A 20,491-nucleotide genomic window follows, 5' to 3' on the forward strand; every position below is an offset into this window, starting at 1 on the left:
CCATCAGGAATGACTACCAGGCAGGCTGCTGGTCTGGCCAGAATCAGGGAATAACAGTTCAAGCATGAACATACACATTAAAGAGCTTCTCCAGAAGTAAGACCACAGGCTCAATTATCAAAATCCGTGAGACACAGAAAAGAGAGGGAAGGAACTGAAGGAGAGAAGTATAAGAAGTACATGTCTACAATGGACAGTATGGTTACAAATGAAAGCAAAAGTGACATAACTATTTCTCCAGCATATTCTGTGAAACAATGAACAAAAATTAAAGTAGATTAGACTTTAAAAAATAAGTAGGGGAGCAAATAAAATCCTCTATTTATTAGATGTATCGAAATTTAAGCTGAAGAACTTACTTCTCACATTGTAAAGGGACTGATGCACCTACATTTGACGTACTCTATTCACCGCATTTTCGGGTTGGAGACAATCTCGCTCTGTTGCCCAGGCTGAAGTGCACTGGCGTGATTTTAGCTCTCTGCAACCTCCGCCTCCCAGGTTCAAGCAATTCTCATGCCTCCGCCTCCTGAGTAGCTAGAATTACAGGCACACACCACCATGCCCAGCTAATTCTTATATTTTTAGTAGAGACAGGGTTTCGCCATGTTGGCCAGGCTGATCTTAAAACTCCTGACCTCAAGTGATCTGCCTGCCTCCCGGCTAATTTTTTGTATTTTTAGTAGAAATGGGGTTTCACCATGTTGGCCAGGCTGGCCTCAAACTCCTGGCCTCAAGTGATCTGCCACCTTGGCCTCCAAAAGTGTTGGAATTACAGGTGTGAGCCACAGTGCCTGGCCTCACTGTGTGTTTTATTTATAATTTTTTAAGATATGGAAGTGAAGAAGGCAAATAAAGGGTGGCTGGAGAGACAGAGGAGCTTAAATAAACTGGCTCTGTATTCATTGATCAAGAAGAGATTAATAAGAACTGCATTAAGATATATAAAAAATTTGAAGAAAGTGAATAAGATAAGTGATATAAAGTATTTTCAAGTTTGTATTAAATACAACAAAGAGAAACATTAACTGGATCAACAGAAGGGGCTAGCCTAGTGAGATTTTGAAAGTATTCAGAGTAAAACTAAAGAGAAATTCAAGAAGAACGACTGCATTCAAGGAAGTCAGAATGAGATATAAGGAAGAAAAACAAGTAATTGGGACTTCTGGTTCTACACAGTCATCACTTAGTAGCAGCCATGAAGAAAATCATACCTACTAAGGATACTTGAGTTTATAATTATAGTAGGAGAAATCAAGAAGCACTTTACAGAGTGATTTAGTGCAGAGAGACTGGCCTTTATATGCAGGCAGAGCTGGATACAATGGATCTCATTATCACACTACCCTCCATGTTGGGTAACTTTGGCAAGTTCATCAAATCCCTGAGCCTTTTTGTCTTATCTGTAAACAATAGCAACGATACCTACACCTTGCAAGATCACTGCAATAGAGGTAATGCATGTAAAGTACCTAGTAGAGCACCAGGTAGAGGCTGCTATTAGCATAATAAACCTTAATATTATTAGTCTTATAATTATTGTGTAACAATGGAGCCAATCCACAAATATTTATTAGGTGTCTATCACATGCCAATATGATATTGGGAGGTGCTGGGAGGATACAGAAGACAGACTGCAGATATTTCTTTTAAAGGAGAAAAAAAAAGAGAAAGTCTAGGAAACATGATATAACCATTATAAAATATTTTAATAGCATTTTATTTCTGAAATTGTTTTTTTCCCCAAGTCTTTTCTTCTTGCTGAGACTGAAGCTTTAAAAGTATGTAATATGGCCAGCCTTTATACACATACTATATGAAAATATACTGCAAATGCTAATAATACCAGCCAACATAATGGTTTTTACACTAAGGGAAAAGAATCTGCATATATGCAAAAAAGACTGTTACTAGACCCACTAATGGGGCAAGGGAAAGTCTAGGTTGGAACTGCCAAGAGAAATCTGTAACCTAGAAGCTCATCCAAAATATCACAGGGGCTGGGCGCAGTGGCTCACGCCTATAATCCCAGCACTTTGGGAAGCCAAGGCAGGTGGATCACTTGAGGTCAGGAGTTCGAGACTAGCCTGGCATGGTGAAACCCCATCTCTACTAAAAATAAAAAACTTAGCCAGGTATGGTGGTACGTACCTGTAGTCCCAGCTACTTGGGAGGCTGAGGCAGGAGAATCGCTTGAATCAGGGAGGCGGAGGTTGCAGTGAGCCAAGATGGCACCACTGCACTCCAGCCTGGATGACACAGCAAGACTCCGTCTCAAAAAAAAAAAAAATCGGCTGGGCACAGTGGCTCATGCCTGCAATCACAGCACTTCGGGAGGCCATGGCAGGTGGATTACTGGAGGCCAGGAGTTCAAGACTAGCCTGGCCAACACGGTGAAATCCCATCTCTACTAAAAATACAAAATTAGCCAGGAGTGGTGGCATGCGCCTGTAATCCCAGCTACTGAGGAGGCTGAGGCAGGAGAATCGCTTGAACCCGGGAGGTGGAGGTTGCAGTGAGCCAACACTGTGCCATTGCATACCAGTCTGGGCAAAAAGAGTGAAACTCCGTCTCAAAAAAAAAAAAAAAAAAAAAAAAATCAAATCATAGGGTACTCCTTGGCCTATATTTTTTTAAAAAATCAGAAAAAAGTACTGACATGATAGCTTGTAAAAAATGTCCCCTGCACACATCAATCCCTGTGACCCAGAGTGAAGGGTGGCCAAAAAGCCAAGAACTAAAGAGCATATAGCTTCAGAGGGTCAAGGCACACAAGAGAAAGAGCTCAAAGCTCAAAACACAAGAGGTATCTAAGCCCAGAGGATTTAAAAGGATGAATTAAAAATAAAAGTTCTTATATAATAAACTAAATATATAAATCTCAAATTAAGAATTAAAATCATTTCCATTTACCTGATTGCTTAGAATTTCTTTCTTTCCACTGAATATTTTTGCATTTGATCTGGTTTTGTCTCTCTTTTCGGAGTCGTTCTAATCTTTGAGCTTGAAAAGAAATATTATAACTATAAGTTTGTCAGTAAAAGTTTACCATAAACAAAGACATAATTAACTACCTTTACATGAATAAAGATGTTTTATATTGCATATGTAGAGAAAAAGTCATAAAATTTTAAAGGTGGCACCCCTGAAAAGCAAATACCAACAAAAACATGAAAATATTCTTGATTTATAATTGAAATTAGAGGATATAAAACACTAATAGAGATCATAAAGATAGTATTAACATGGAAGAGAATAATAAAATGTGAAAACTTCTGTGATTAATATGACATTTCATTATATAAATCATTAATAACGGTCTTAAAGGAATTTTAATGCACAAATGAACTGAAGTGAATATTACATTACAGGAATAAAATTACTGTTATGAATTACTCTATCCGTTTCAAAAATTAAAGATAAATGAACTCAGACTAGACTATTAAAGTTTTAAATATAAAATCCTTTATCTAAAAATCATGAAAATTATAAAATGTCAAAGCTATATAAATTAGCATAGCTTTTCTTCAGTGGGCTGAAACAGTTTATAGGTAGTAAAATAAATGATTTGTATCTTTGTAACATTAGTCAAATCTTAAAAAGAACAATTTTTCTTTTACAAAATTTTAAGATACGCTGCATGGATTAAAAGGCAAATTCTTTGGTCACTAAGACAACCTACAATCTCAATTAATTATTAGCATCTAAGTGCTACCTAAAGAAATTCCAACAAGAGTCACCTAAAATTATGCATTTGTGATTATATTGCCACTGGCTGATCAACCTTCAAAACTGATCTTTTAGAGAAATACCACCCAGCATGCACTTAACAACTGCTGCATACAGAGACCACAATAAAAAAGAAAGTCACAATTGATGCCATCTCTTGAAATGAGTTTTCTCTTGCTAATCTTCAGCTTCCTATCCCAGCATTTTGCTAACACAAAAAAAATAAATTTCTTTTTCAGCCTCTTTCAAGGTAGGAAATTATACACTTCTGCCTTAGCATTGTGGTAGGGAAACACTGAAAATAATCTTACCAGAAATTTAAACTATGCTGGGAAGAGCATTCTGACAATGTCACTGTATCTAACCAAATTCCACTGAAGAAAAATACATTCAATTGCAATTAATAAATGTGAAGGGTACAGCCAAAGTAATATAATCATAAAGCTCTCAATTTAGCAGCATTCTCCCACTGAAATACATTCAACCTGTCATATAAGATATCATCTCAATAACCTGCAAGGAAGTCAGTTTCAACTAGAGAACTGAGAATCAATGGTTCTAAATTATATTCAAACCTTCACTCAAATCCTATTTTGATAAAAGTTCCTTTAGATACTGGGAAATGCTATTAATTATTTTCATCATGAGAGCAAATTATTCTTATGTTACAGATACTGAATTCTGAACCAAAACCTGAATGTGCCTTTCACTGTAAATTGTATCCAGCTCTACCTCCAATATTCCTTTATGTGCATTTTACATTTGGACCATGAAAATAAATATGTAAGTATTTTTAGTGTTCTACTATATCTCCTTGCCATTACCTTTCCTGGGAGTTAGCAGGTTACTGCTAATTTGAAGATTATATTTTCTGATTATCTAAAAAAAATTATCTCCTAGAATACCTGTCATATTAGAACCACAATATGTATTCTAAATAGTTTGCCTGAGTAAAAAAAAAAAAGAAAAAAGTCCTTGGTTCATCACATTCCCCTTGAAACAAGGCCACCAAAAAAATGTAAGTGGGAAAATGGGCAATAAGCTTTTAAAGCTAATGCCTAAATACATGTATACCAAAGTTGAGTGTTTTCAAGCCAGAAAAATCAAAAGGTGATCAATTTAAGAAAATAAAGGCAAAGTATCAAAAACAGTGGCCCCTTTTCTAATCTCACACCCTATGTACAGAAACCTACTAAAACCAGCCCTAACAAATACTCAGGTGTCTCCTCCCATTTCCCCACTCCCCCACAATTCCTCCAGGGGCAAGAAGTGTCTGCTCTCTTTGGGTGGTCACCTCTCTGTATTAAAGGTTCTTTATTATGTCAACCTGAAATCTATCTCTGGGTAGTCTACCTACTGGGACTAATGTTGCTGTGTGAAGACACTCAAAGCCGGTCCACTTGCCTTTCTACACAATGACTTGTTAGAAATGTCCAACATGCCTCTCCTAACCAACTTTTTCACTATCCCCCTTCTGTCTACTTCTAATAACATTCTAGAGGCCCTCTCCATTCGCAGTCGCAGAGATGGAGATGTTGCTCAGACTCACTCTTAGTCTGACATATGCATGTTCCTATTAATACCTGGAAACGTCCCCCATTAAGCCTATTCCAATATTATGCATTATTCCATAAGACTGTTTACTGATTTAAAGCTCAGAAGACATGACTAGAACACAATGTTTACCTGTGTTTGAGCGTCTTCTAATACCAAAGTCCCAACTTGAGGTAATATCGACTGACTGGGCATATACATAGCCCTGAGTCTCACCATTGCTTCCCTGAATTTCTGACCCACTGTCTCCAGGCATTGAAGGAGGATGAATCTTCTCTAGGTCAACATCATGATCAATGAGAACCATCTCACACATTCCCGTGTCATCACTGGTCACATGTGACTGTCGAATATGAGCTAGAATGATAGTTGGATTGTCCAAGAAGGCCATCCTTTCTGTGGGCCAATTTCTTTAAAAGGCTATTTTCTCCTCTTCATATTGTTTCACGAGCTCACCTACCTAGAAACATGATGTACACAGCAAATATTTAAGAATAAGGCAGAAAATGACTGAATCATTTTTCAGACACATTCAGTGTAGTAAAATGCCACCTTGAAAATCAACATTTATCCCTGTTCTGTGGAGCTTAAAAGGATTAAGTCTAAGCTGAAAGGAAATCCTTATAAGCACTAGGGGCTGCAGCTCTAGTCAATGAGATCTCTACAGAATCAGAAAGGAAGGCTTGCACTCTTGCAAAACAAATCACAGCAACTCCTTACAAGTCAGGCCACTCAAAGCACATAACTACTGTTAAAACAATAAATTTTCCTTTCTTTCTCCCTTCACTATCATGCAACCTTCTCACTACTTTATAAGGTCCTGGGGGAACAAGTTGTATTTTCCTCAAATGATGTGCTAAAGTACAAAACTGTATTTCATCAGTTTACATTTCCCCTCCTGTCATATGGTTGTGAAGTGTTTAAAAGGGCACAGACAATGCTTTCAGAGTTACTAGGGGTTTTATAAAAATGATGTACCGCCAAATTAATTTTGCTTAATGAATATATTTTCCTTTCAAGATAGTATTGTGTTTTTGTTGTTGTTTTGTTTGTTTTTTCTGAGACAGGGTATCGCTCTTGTTGCCCAGGCTGGAGTGCAGTGGCGTGATCTTGGCTCACCGCAACCTCCACCTCCCGGGTTCAAGATTCTCCTGCCTCAGCCTCCCGAGTAGCTGGGATTACAGGGATGCGCCACCATGCCCAGCTAATTTTGTATTTTTAGTAGAAATGGGGTTTCTCCATGTTGGTCAGGCAGGTCTCAAACTCCCGACCTCAGTTGATCCGCCCACCTTGGCCTCCCAAAGTGCTGCGATTACAGGCGTGAGCCACCACGCCTGGCCTGTGTTTTTAAAATAAAACTTATAATCAAGATTACCTACTATACGATCAACTTCTTATTTTAGAAACTTAATTAAAAAAAAAACTGCTTCCTCAGTCCTGTTAAAACTGTAATGAGGCTGGGCACAGTGATTCACACCTGTACTCTCAACCCTTTGGGGGGCCGAGGCAGGAGGATTGCTTGAGTCCAGGAGTTCAAGACCGACATGGGCAACACAATCAAAACTCTATCTCTACAAAAAAAAATATATATATATATATAATTATTATTATTTTTTAATTAGCTGAGCATGGTGGGACAAGCCTGTAGTCACAGCTACTCATGAGGCAGAAGAAGGGGGATCACTTGAGCCCCAGCATTCAAGGCTGCAGTGAGCTATGATTGCACCATTGCACTCCAGCCTGGGTGACATAGTGAGACCCTGTCTTCTAAAAACAAAACAAAACAAGACAAAACAAACATACAAAAAACACTGTAATAATATTTGTTCTAGTAACAAGATAGCACCCTCTCAATTAAGTGAAAATACTCAACAAAGAAAATATTGCAGAACAACGGTTAGGTACTAGGCCCTAGAGACAGAAAGGGTTCAAACCCTGGCCCTATTACTTGTTAGCTGTAAGATCTCGGTCAAAATACTTTACCTTTTAGAGCCTCCCTTTTTTTTTTCCTTCATTTATAAAATGGAAGCTTCAGGGGTGAGAGGATATACAGGAGATAATGCAGGTAAAGTGCTCAAAAAAATACACGGCATGTAATTAAATAAATGTTAGCTATTAATAATAATGATAAAAAATCAATAATTTCAATGATCAATTCCTGCTTAAAGTAGTCCTAAAATATGTCAATATCCCATCTGTCTTAGTAAGTTCATGGCACATAAAATAAGTCTGTGCTTCCTTTGTGATAGAGGACACTGCAAGTCATCTGAGTGAATTCCCTGCCCCTGCAAAATCATTGAGAAGTACAAGGAATATGGAAGCTGGACTATGTTTCCAGGAACAGTCCTAGAAGATATTTACTTTTAGAAGGACTTATAACACCAGATTTTCTTGTAATCTGTTTCTTCTAGAAAGGGAACATAGACAGGAAATCTAGCTAATAAATCCTTACAGTTAACTAAGGTTTTAAAAATTGTTGTCTGGAAACACATCATTCTGTTGATGTGTCTTAAAATAAAGTAGGTCTTAAAGATACTGAGATTAAAAAGAAATTTAACTGAGGAGCATCTCTAATCAAGTGAATTACATTAATCTTCACTTTTTTCCTCTTAATATATTCCTTGAGTACTTATTTTACTCTGAGGCTAATGGGAAATGCAAAGGTGAGTAAGGTATCCCTGAATCAAAAAGTTAATACCCTAATACAGACCTAGTACATCGCCTAATACCATGGGATTCCTTTAAGCATCAAATTTCTGAGATACCTGGTCCCTGAAGTATTAGTGTCAATCTACCATTTTAAGGATATTGATCAGAAAAAAAATATGAAATTAACAATGAGCATTTAAATTTTACTTGTAAAAATACAAACTTCTCTATAACCATAAAAAATGTATACACCACACATTTATTTATAAATGAGAGTATTTGTGGAATCATAGTGTCACAGATCAGAGCTGCAAACATCCTTCTACAGCAATCACAATAAGCCATCTTCCTGGCATGAAAGGAAGGCAGCTAGTCACCAGTAGAGAGGCAGGTGCTTTCAAATTCATACTGAATAGTTCTCCCTTGCAAAAACAAGGGCTTTAATGAGAAGCCACACATTTAATACACTTGATCTTAGCCAAAAGGCCAAGAAGCGATCAGGCATTTAATAGGTGTTCTAGCACCAAAAAGTCAAATGGCAAAAGGCAAAGTGACGAAAGTATACTGAAGTACCCTGAATAAAATCTATTCTAGGGAAACAGATCACTTCTGAAGACAAGAGGAATGGGCAAACACTTCTGAAGGCACACACCAACTCCTCAGCTTTATCCTTCCAGAACAAATGCCTCAACAGCAGCAGATATCTTCTCTATTAGGACACTATGACTTCATACATTAAGGAATCTGTCTGTATGATTCATTCAAAAAATATTTATTCCTTACCAGCTCTGATATGGAACTCCCACAGGACTGCCCCAGAAAACATATTATTTTGTATGTCACTTTTTACCTCCAATTACGTGTACTTAAAGACTTAGACTATAAGTTCCACAAGGACAGGGTTCATAACACCATATCCCTTCTGGCAACAAAGGCTGTTATACATGGCAGGAGTTCAATAAATGTTGCTGTCTAACTTCCAAGGACTATTCAATTTTGTTGTAGAGATAAGTCATATATGAATGTGCCAGGTGTAAGTGTGTGATTATAAATAAAGGATTGCCTTTTTTTCTTAATACAAGAGCATCTCTTCAATGTGCCCTTCAAAATTGTCACCTTGGAACACTATCAACTTATTCTAACAAGACTACTTTTCAAAACTCAAAAGAATATTTTTAAAAATCTCCCAAAGAGCAGTAAATTATCATTTGAAGCTATGTTTGATTTCCAAGACAAAGACATACAGATCATGGATAAAAACAAATTGTACTCTCTGATCAGTTGCGCAAAGATCAAAAAGATTTTTAAAAATCTAACTCTGGCAAGGGTTCAGAGAAATGGGCACTCTCATGCACAATATGAAGGAATGAAAACTGGGACTTTTTAGAGGGTAATTTGGTAATACTTACCAAAATATAAAACATGAATACTATCTGGGCAATCCTACTTCTAGGATTTGTTCTAAGGAGATGATTGTGTAAAATATTTATCTCAGAGTAATTTGTAATACTGGAAATCTAAAAGGAACCTACAATAGTACACATATGCCATGACACATACATACAACACAATACTAAGTAGCGATTAACAATACATGGTAGAGGGTGAATAAAATGTGGTATATAACGATGGAATATTGTTCAGCCTTCAAACACAGGAAATTCTGACACATTACAACATTGATGAAGCTTGAGAACTTTACGCTAAGTGAAATAAGCCAGTCGCAAAAGGACAAGTACTGTATGATTCCATTTATATGAGGTACCTAAAGTAGTCAAACTGACAGAAAGTCTAACAGCAGTTGCTAGGAGTTGGAGGAAGGTAGTAATGGGGAAAAAGTATTTAATGGGTACATTTCAGTTTGGGAAGATGGAAAAGTTATGGAAATGGACAGCAGTGATGGTTGCACCATAATGTGAATGTATGTAATGCCAATGAACTACACATTTAAAAATGGTTAAAATAGTAAATTTTACTTATCATTTATACCATGTATATTTTACCACAATTTAAAATTTTTAAGTTTTTAAAAAAAGTCTAGGAAACACCACCAGATTCAACCAAGTTAAAGAGGTTTTCTTCTTGCTGTTTCATCACAGGACTTCCCAAAGCTTTTAAATTATGTACTTTGTGTATTATGACTCTCCAAGAGGGAGGAATCTAGTAACGCGATATATCCCAAACTTACTCCATCTATAAATATTGTTTTCTATAGGAATACTAAACGTATCAATGTATAACAGCGTTTCACAGAACAAGGTTTAGAAATGCTATTCTACACTTTCACAAATGCTGACTCTTCAGGCCTTGAATGCCTTCCCTGGATGTTACCAACTCTTGATTCTCTGAGACAGTCAGACGTTTTTTGGCTGGGTGCAGTGGCTCACACCCGTGATCCCAGCACTTTGGGAGGCCGAGGCGGGCGGATCACTTGTGGTCAGGAGTTTGAGACCAACCTGGTCAACATGTGAAACCCCATCTCTACTAAAAATACAAAAATTAGCTGGGTGAGGAGGCTAAGGTGGAAGAATTGCTTGAACCCGAGAGGCAGAGGTGAGCCAAGATGGCACCACTGCCCTCCAGCCTTGGCAACGGAGCAAGACTCCATCTCAAAAAAATAATAAGGCCCAGTACAGTCACTTATGCCTGTAGTCCCAGCATTTTGGGGGGCCAAGGCAGGCGGATCACCCGAGGTCAGGAGTTCAAGACTAGCCTCTCCAACATGGTGAAACCCCGTCTCTACTAAAAATATAAAGAGTAGGGGGGCGTGGTGGTGCGTACCTATAGTGTCAGCTACTCGGGAGGCTGAGGCATGAAAATCTCTTGAACCTGGCAGGCAGAGGTTGCAGTGAGCCAAAATTGCCATTGCACTCCAGCCTGGGCAACAGAGCAAGATTCTGTCTCAAAAATAATAATAATAATAAAATAAGATAGACCTTTTTATATACCTTTAGGCCACAGATAAATAATATCACCTTGCCTAAGCTTTCCCACTTTTCACAGCTTCTTTCTCACACTTTTTAACATCATGTTCTTTAAAGCATAAAGATTTGTTTTACTAAAAATGGAAGCAATAGGGATATCCACGCACAGTAGAAGGAAAGAAAGAGATGTCCCAAAATAACACAATTTTTTTTTTTTTTTTTTTGAGACAAGGTCTCACTCCCATTGCCCAGGCCGAAGTGCAGAGGCATGACCACGGCTCACTGCAGCTTCAACTTCCCAGACTCAGGTGATTCTCCCACCTCAGCCTCCCAAGTAGCTGGGACTATAGGCTCACACCACCATGCCTGGCTACTTTTTGTAGAGATGGGGTTTTACCACATTGCCCAGGCTGGTCTTGAACTCCTAGGCTCAAGCTATCTACCAGCCTTGGCCTCCTAAAGTGTTGGGATTACAGGCGTGAACCACTATGCCAGACCAACACAGGCATTTTTATTTTATTTCTTTATTTTTTGAGACGGAGTCTTGCTCTGTCGCCCAGGCTGGAGTGCAGTGGCGATCTCTGCTCACTACAAGCTCTGCCTCCCGGGTTCATGCCATTCTCCTGCCTCAGCCTCCTGAGTAGCTAAGACTACAGGCACCCGCCACCACGCCCAGCTAATTTTTTGTATTTTTAGTAGAAACGGGGTTTCCCCATGTTAGCCAGAATGGCCTTGATCTCCTGACCTCGTGATCCACCCGCCTCGGCCTCCCAAAGTGCTGGGATTACAGGCGTGAGCCACTGCACCCGGCCCAGGCATTTTTAATATACTGGGTGGGTCTCCTTTTACACTTCAAATGAATAAATATTCAACAAATATTTACTAAGTTTCTACTAAGTACTAAGGGTGGTTTCAGATGCACTTTGGATATCGTTCCCAGATTACACACCCGTCTGTATTCATTAATGATCATGAAACCTGCCTGTGGTAACTAGGAACATGCTCTAAACATGAGAATAATTTTTAGTAGGTTTTGATGGGCATCACGTCTTAATATCATTTTGGATAATTTTATATACATTCATTTCCAAACTTTATTTATAATGGCTTATAAAAAAAACGGAGACAATGAAAGGTTAAGAAACTTGCCCAAAGCCAGACAGCTAATACATAGAAGTAAAAAATAAAATTCAAGAGCTTAGGATCTTAACCACTACACCACAGGGCCTCTCAAAACAAAGAGAGACAAAGTTACAATAGTCATAATGAACACAATTTTTTTTTTTTTTGAGATGGAGTCTCACACTGTCGTCCAGGCTGGAGTGCAGTAGTGCCATCTTGGCTAACTGCAACTTCTGCCTCTCTGGTTCAAGCGATTCTCCTGCCTCAGCCTCCTGAGTGGCTGGGATTGTGACTGTGCACCACCACGCCCCACTAGTTTTTGTATTTTTAGTAGAGACAGGGTTTCACCATGTTGGCCAGGCTGGTCTCGAACTCCTAACCTCAGGTGATCCCCCCACCTCGGCCTCCCAAACTGCTGGGATTACAGGCGTGAGCCACCACGCCCGGCCGAACATGACTTTTTAAAAGCCTATTGTACTTATTTGTATCTGAGGCCTGAGAGAAATTTCTCGCATGGGACTGTGTGAAAGACATAAGAGAGCAAATGTGTTATGCAGTACAGTAAACCCTTAGCTCCCCTCCACTAACAACAGTGCTTGTACAACAGCAAGAAACAATCAGTGCATGTAATGGTTGTTTAAAAAAATAAAAGCACAAAATTTCACACAACAAAAGAACTTCAGTGATCATCTCGTTGTTGACCTGAAATCACAGAAAAAGGGTTTACTTTAAATATCTAGTTACGTCTAAGAATATTTTTTAAAATCCCTAGTGACTCACGTACCTTTAGTTCAAGTCTATACCTGAAATACTCTGTTTCTTCAAATAACTCACTACGAGCAAACAAGCCTGCCCTATACTTCTTCAGTCTCTAAGGACCTGAGACAGGCAACAACACGACTTACAATGCTCACGTCTATCCAATGGTTAGAAGGAAATTCCCCTTCCTGGACTTTTTCAAAACACTCCCTGCTCACTTCCCTCTGCTCTCTCACCTGCAATCTGTGAAAACTTGTCAGAATAGGCAACAGCCCAAGGCTTCTCAAAGGTCTGCAAACTCCCAATCAAAAATTACTGCTGCCCCATCAATGTGCCATATAAATGTTGGCATGTTAATTGTGTATTTACAAGACTGTTAATGGTTAGTTAATTTACCTCCCACACTATTATTGTACTTGAAATGATTTAACGTCTGCTGAGGGAGTTAACAACATGTAACAGCAGATGCGAGATTTATTTTTTATTTTTTTACCTTTCCATACTGTACCCCGATTTCACACTATTAGCATTAGGCAAGTTAAAGCTAATTCCTGTAGAGGAGTCCTTAAACGTGTCATAGGAACACTCACATTTATTTTCCACAACAAGGAATGATTACAAGTGAGGGGAAAAAAAAGGCTTTTTATTATATACAACGTCTTTCCTTTATAAAAACCAACAGACCCTCTTTTTTTATTTTTTAACTAAGATTTCAACATTCTTTGATCTAGTTAAAGCTCAGAATTCATACCTCCTGGAATTCGAAAATAATTGAAGTGACCATTAAAATAAAACACACTTTATTGCTTTTAAATCTCTTTCTCTAACTCTCTCCAATTTAACTCTAAATTAAACCTTCATTTATTTTTTAGACTAGTAAAAAATTGAGCTTTTTTCCCCCTCAGGGAATTAAAATCTTCTCCATGTGAATATGCTCAATTTCATTAAGCAGTAAATAGTGAGACCATATATCTGTAGAGTTTGTTTCTTCTTTTTACATTTTTATTTCCATATTTTGACTAAAAGTGCTTACTAGATTAAAACAACAGAAATGATTTATCTTATTTTGAATGAGATTCGTTCACAAAATCATCTCAGTACTGAATGAAAAATTATATAAATACTGGCCTGCCCCCTCCAGAAGTTTACTTACAAACTTCAGCAGAGGAGCTATGTCATATACATAGGGAACAATAACATAAAGCAAGATAAACCCACCACCAAATGAGATATTAAGACATGTTTTCCAAGAGACAGGAACATCACAGAAGACTTCAGGAAGGAAGGCAGAGGTATTTAAGGATAGCTATGCTTTCATTAGGCAGAAACACAAGTGAAACAGTAACAGTTGACATTTACTGAGCTCTTACCATGAGATGTACTAATCACTTTTCATGTAACAACATATTTAATCCTTACAGCCACTTCAGGAGGTAGGCATTAATACTATCCTCATTTTATAGATTTAAAAACAAACAAAACTGAGGCTTAAAGGAGTTAAGTATCTTGCCCAAGGAGACAAGGTAGATTTTTTAAGACCACAACTTTTGAAGCTCCTCCCATCAAGAGGTGGAGTCTATTTCCTCATCCTTGAATCTGGGCTCACACTGCGATTTGCTTTGACCAACAGAATATAGGGGAAGGAATGTTGTGGAAATTCTGAACCTTGGCCTCGAGAGCGCTTGCAGCTTCTGCCCTGGCCTTTTCTGGAACACTTCTGAATTGTGGGAAAAAGTCAGGGATAAAAGACTATGTGGAGAAAGAAGCTCAGCCATCTCTGTCATTCCAGCTGTCCTGCTGAGGCCCCATGAGTGATTAAGTCATCAGGGACAAGCCTCTCACTAACCTACGAGGAGGCACGGTCTCTTCTTTATCAAATGTCTCCCTCAGACAAAGGAACCCCTTTGCCTCAGAATCTTACATCAGCCAAGATCCAGTTAAAAAAGAACCTGGTAGAGTGACTCTCAAACTTCTCCACGGACACACCTGAAGGGCATGGGACAGTGACCATAAATCAAGGTATGAGACAACCTAGGGGAGCCACCTACAGTAACACACCATAAGAAATTTATTTTTAGAATTCATTCATATTTAGTATTCTATTTTATACTACACTGCACCTATGTATGTTTGTTTACAGAGACAGGGTCTCGCTCTGTCACCCAGGCTGGAGTGCAGTGGTGTGATCACAGCTCACTGCAGCCTTGACTTCCCAGGCTCAAGTGATCCTCCCACCCCAGCCTGGGACTGCAGGCAAGCACCACTACACCCAGCTAATTTTTAAATTTTTTTGTAGAGACAAGAGTCTTGTCATCTTCCCCAGGCTAGTCTCAAACTCCTGGGCTCAAGCGATCGTCCCACTTTGGCATCCCAAAGAGCTGGGATTACAGGCATGAGCCACTGTGCCCCTCCCCTATGTTTAACAGGGAAAAAAAAAATGTTTATCTTCAAATACATCACTAAAATTGATACTTCAGGAAAATGTACCATGGTTACTTTGTAGCTTCCACTACACCCTGGCACATTCTAGGACTCTCTTAACCCCAGTTTGAATAGCAAGGATCTAGTGGAAAAACATAGACTTTGGTGTCAGAAATGTCATTTTGTACAGACAAAATGGCACTTTATCAATGGACAACTCAAAACTCTAAATTTTACTCAAAAGATGTTTCCTATAAGGTTGAAGAACTGTTAAGTATAAACCACACTAAACTATAAAGTTCTAAGCACAAGTTAGAATAAAATACTGTTATTCAGCTGTTATAAAACAATCTGTATTTTCAGTGTTTTGAAATAATGTTTATGTGCTAGCAATAGCTGTGAAACTTCAAACAACCTAACCACCCACCACCCCCAAAACTTCAAACCTGCCAACATTTCCAGCTGTTACAAGAAATCTGCCAGTTCCATACAATGTAGCCCCTAAATTATTTTTCCAATGGGTGTTGTCTCTCTGACATAATAGATTTGACTGACACTTGTGAAAATAAACAATTTTAGGTTTTACTTTAAGATCTCAGGTCAAAACGTTTACTAGTTTTACCTAAAGTGAAGAATATAAATAATGCCAAAGGAACTAGACTGTTTCTCAACGTGAAATTACCGGTTTAGAAGCTTAAGCTGTAACTAGCACTCAATTGTCTACCAAACATTCATTCATTGGTTTCATGCATTTGACAAATATTTATAAGGCACTTACTACATGCTGGGCACCAAAGATACATTGCTGAGCAAAAATAAAGACTTTTGGCCACTGCCTTCATGGATCTTCTGAGGGTAGACCCAGTAGATAGAATTTTAAATTCTTTTTTTTTTTGAGATGGACTTTTGTTCTTGTTGCCCAGGCTGCAATGCAATGGTGCGATCTCAGCTCACTGCAACCTCCGCCTCCCAGGTTCAAGCGATTCTCCTGCCTCAGCCCCCCTAGTAGCTGAGATTATAGGCGCCTGCCACCACGCTCAGCTAATTTTTTTGTATTTTTAGTAGAGATGGAGTTCCACTATGTTGGGCAGGCTAGTCTCAAACTCCTGACCTCAGGCGATCCACCCACCTCAGCCTCCCAAAGTGCTGGGATTACAGGCGTGAGCCACTGCGCCCGGCTTAAATTCTTGCCCCTTTCTGTTGTCCCCTACCCTTGAGTGTGGGTGGAATCTGACTTGCTTCTTTCTGGCCAATAAAACATGGCAAAGGTGATGGGACAGTCAATTCCTTGATTACTTTCCATTATATAAGACTCCATCGGCCGGGCATGGTGGCTCACGCTTGTAATCCCAGCACTTTGGGAGGCCGAGGCGGGCGGATCACGAGGTCAGGAGATCGAGACCATGGTGAAACCCCGTCTCTACTAAAAAATACAAAAAAATTAGCCGGGCGTGGTGGCAGGTGCCTGTAGTCCCAGCTACTCGGAGAGGCTGAGGCAGGAGAATGGCGTGAACCCGGGAGGTGGAGCTTGCAGTGAGCTGAGATTGCGCCACTGCACTCCAGCCTGGGCGACAGAGCGAGACTCCGTCTCAAAAAAAAAAAAAAAAAAAAAAGACTCCATCTTAGCCACCTGAAGAGAGCAATTCTAAGCCAGAGAGATTTTCTTGCCGGCCTTGAAGAAGCAAACAGCTATGTTACGGAACTACACACGGCAAGGACCTGAGAGCAGCCTCTAGGAGCTGAAAATGGTCCTGGCCAACCGCTTTCAAGAAAAGGAGGATCTTAGTCATATCACCGCAAGGAAATGAATTCCACTACCCAACCTGAGAGAGCTCGGAAGATCTTTCCGTAGTGAGCCTCCAGATGAGCTATATAGCCAGCTGACACCTTAATTTCACCTCTTTAAGAGCATGAACACAAAACTCAGCTGAAGCCATGACTCCTGACTCACCGTGAAATCATAAATTCATATCGTTTCAAGCAGCTAAGTTTGTGGTAATTTGTCATGCAGCAAAAGAAAATGAATCCAGCATAGTGAAGGAAAATAAGCCAACACCACTTCACATATAACACATAAGGCTCTCTAAAATGCCATTTCACTACCTCTTCCCTCCCCATCATGCAACTTCCAGGACTGCACTGAATATTTGCTGGCCTTTGGTAATGATACTCCTTTATTTCAGGTGTACCCTTCTCAAATACAAATCTTATTCTTGTAAGTCCAACAGAAGTATCTCATCCTTGGCAAACCCTTCTATGTTACCCAGAGTCCAACCTATTTTAATAGCACTTTATTTCTACCATCATTACAGTGTTAAATGAATATCATTTTTAAGGAACCAACAATTTTAAATTTACCCAATTCTAGATTCACAAATATGGTTACTTCATTAAGGTATAAATCTCTCCCCAAATCATTTGTGAAGTTGTTACAGATCCCATCAACAGTAATGTAATGGTTCAAATGGAAGCCAGTTTTTCTTCCCGGGAGACATTTAAGCAATCAATACCTGGAGATAGTTCCAGTTGTTACAACTAGAGATGGATGCTATTAGCAGCCAGTGGGTAGATGCCAGTGACGCTAGTAAACATGGTACAATGCACAAGGCAGCATCCACAACAAAAAACTATACCTCCCCAAATATCAATATGAATAATGCCAAGCTTGAAAAACCCCACAATAAAGTGGGGTTTGAAGCCACTAAATTTGTGGTAATTGTCAACTCCCTCGAAACTGTTTTGTTTATACTGAAACTAAATTATAGAACTTTGCTACTAAAATCTATGCTCAAACCTTCTAAGGGCTAAAAAAGTTCAACTCTGGTTTCTGAAATTTTAATCTACCCTAAGGAGCGCCAAAGCCCAAGCAACTACAATAAAGACAAGTTGCATTCCGTAAGACTTAGCCCTTGGTCTGAGAAGCCTTTTCACCCTTCTTCCCCTGACTACCTCCTAACATATTATTCAAAATCCAGCTCAATGGTAGCCTTAACCTCCTGGGCTCGGGTGATCCTCCCAACTTGGCCTCTCAGGTAGCTGGGACTACAAGCACGCACTACCACACCCGGCTAATTTTTTGCAGAGACAAGGTCTCACCATGTTGCCCAGACTGGTCTTGAATTCCTGGATTCCAGCGATCCTCCCCCTCAGCCTCCCAGGGCGTTGGGATTATAGATGTGAACCACCGCACCCGGCCTGCTCCCTCCATGTGCCCATTTCACTGCACTTAGTTCCTAGTTCTACCAAATAATTAACCCAGCACACTGCCTGTTAGTAAGGTGCTAAGGGTTTGCTGATTTTATTCATTCAACAAATATTTACTGAATGCCTATTATGTGCCAGGCACTGTTCTAGATGCAGAAAACACAGCAGAGAAGGCAAAGTCCTGCCCTCATGGCAGGACAAAGAAGTAAATTATATAGTGAGTTAGAAGTGCCATGAAGAAAAATAGCACAGAGAAAGAAATGGATAATGCTGGGTGGAGCCATGAGTTGCAACAGTAAATAAAATAGTCAAGGAATGCCTCACTTAAGTGACATCTGACTTAGCACCTGAAGGAGGTGAGAGAACAAGCCATGTAGACACTCCAGGGAAGAGGTCTGCCAAGCAGAGGGGAACATGCCTCACACTGCTCAAGGAGCAGCAAGGAGTCTGCCAAGGAGCAAGTAGTAGATAATAAGATCTGAAAGACTGGGGTGAGTCTGTAGGGCCTTACAGGCCATCCTAAGGCCTTTCGCTTTTACTCCAAGTGAAATGAGGGGTCACTGGAGGATTGTGAATGATCTATCTCACATTTAAAAGGATCTCCCTGGTTGCTATGTTAAGGAACGAATGAATTAAAGAACAAACAAAAGATCGCAAACGAATCACACTGGCGTTCCTTTTTAAATAATAATCTGTTTACATGTTGGTTTTCTCTTCTAAACTTCTAAACTCTCAAGACACTGACTATCTTACTCATCACTATGCTGCTAGTTTCTAGTATATGTGGATGGCATTCAATAAGAGCTCATTGTGGAATGAATAGACAACAGGTGCATTTTTCTTTTTCCCAAGGGGCTGTCCCGTGAGTTTCCCAAAAAGGACCCCTCATCCATGCTGCTGGTTTAATAGATAGGTCTCCCATTACAGTCTAAGATTTATTTTCCTTCTATCAGCTCCTCAGTGTTTGAAGTTTGCTCAAACAAGTGGAAGAATTCAACAGAGTAATGTTTCCACTTACCTGGTCTTCAGGGTAACCACATATCAATTAAGAAAAGTGGCCGGTGCGGTGGCTCACGCCTGTAATCCCAGCCCTTTGGGAAGCTGAGGTGGGCAGAACACAAGGTCAGGAGATCAAGACCATCCTGGCTAACACGGTTAAACCCCGTCTCTACTAAAAATACAAAAATAAAATTAGCCAGATGTGGTGGCGGGCGCCTGTACTCCCAGGCTGAGGCGGGAGAATGGCGTGAACCTGGGAGGCGGGGCTTGCAGTGAACCAAGATAGCGCCACCGCACTCTAGCCCGGGCAAAAGAATGAGACTCTGTCTTGCCGGGTGCGGTGGCTCACACCTGTAATCCCAGCACTTTGGGAGGCCGAGGCGGGCGGATCACGAGGTCAGGAGATCCAGACCATCCTGGCTAACACAGTGAAACCCTGTCTCTACTAAAAATGCAAAAAATTAGCCGGGCAAGGTGGCGGGTGCCTGTGGTCCCAGCTACTCGGGAGGCTGAGACAGGAGAATGGCGTGAACCCAGGAGGCGGAGCCTGCAGTGAGCCGAGATCGCGCCACTGCACTCCAACCTGGGTGACAGCGAGACTCTGTCTCAAAAAAAAAAAAAAAAAAAAAAAAAGAAAGAAAGAAAAGCAACACACTTTACCACAAAGATCACTCAGGAAACCTAAATTCCAGGGACCTAACTACACAGCCTTGGACAAGTGACTTCTTTAAACCTCATCTGTTCTTACGTCTGTTAAATAGCATGGCTGAACTATATGAAGGGGCTTTCAGCTCTTAAATTCCATTCCAGTCACTTGTGTGGAGGAGGAAAAGGAGGATGTGACTGGGAGAGGTTTATCCTGGAGCCCATCTAAAAGGTTTTGGGTGTTTTTGCTTCACATGGTTTTCCCTTGACCAGAATTTCATTGCATGTTTGACCTCTACCACACCTGGGCCATAATTCAAACTCAGAGGTATGAGGAATCTCTTTTTTGACAAAGAATTGTAATTGAAAGAATTGTTGCCGGTACACTCTCTACAAAGGTAAACCATGTTGACTGATTTGAACAGGCATTATTGCCGTTTTTGTGTTTTGTTTTGTTTTTTGAGAGACAGAGTCTTGCTCTGTTG

At 39.8% G+C, this 20,491-nt stretch overlaps 1 protein-coding gene and 1 pseudogene across 3 annotated transcripts in view; both read right to left on the reverse strand.

Annotated features, from left to right (window-relative positions):
- MAPKAP1 (MAPK associated protein 1) overlaps nucleotides 1–20,491 on the reverse strand; it is a 266,480-nt gene that overhangs the window by 226,186 nt on the left and 19,803 nt on the right. For all 3 annotated transcript variants that reach the window (XM_030817823.1, XM_030817824.1, XM_030817825.1), the window contains 2 exons: nucleotides 5,416–5,743; nucleotides 2,914–3,003 (listed from right to left, as the gene is read on the reverse strand). In XM_030817823.1, the coding sequence (XP_030673683.1) occupies nucleotides 2,914–3,003; nucleotides 5,416–5,674 (349 nt within the window). In that variant the 5' untranslated portion in view covers nucleotides 5,675–5,743. The remainder of the gene's footprint in view (nucleotides 1–2,913; nucleotides 3,004–5,415; nucleotides 5,744–20,491) is intronic.
- LOC115836552 lies at nucleotides 8,287–8,430 on the reverse strand (annotated as a pseudogene).

Source organism: Nomascus leucogenys, chromosome 8, assembly GCF_006542625.1.
Source record: "Nomascus leucogenys isolate Asia chromosome 8, Asia_NLE_v1, whole genome shotgun sequence".
NCBI lineage: Eukaryota > Metazoa > Chordata > Mammalia > Primates > Hylobatidae > Nomascus > Nomascus leucogenys.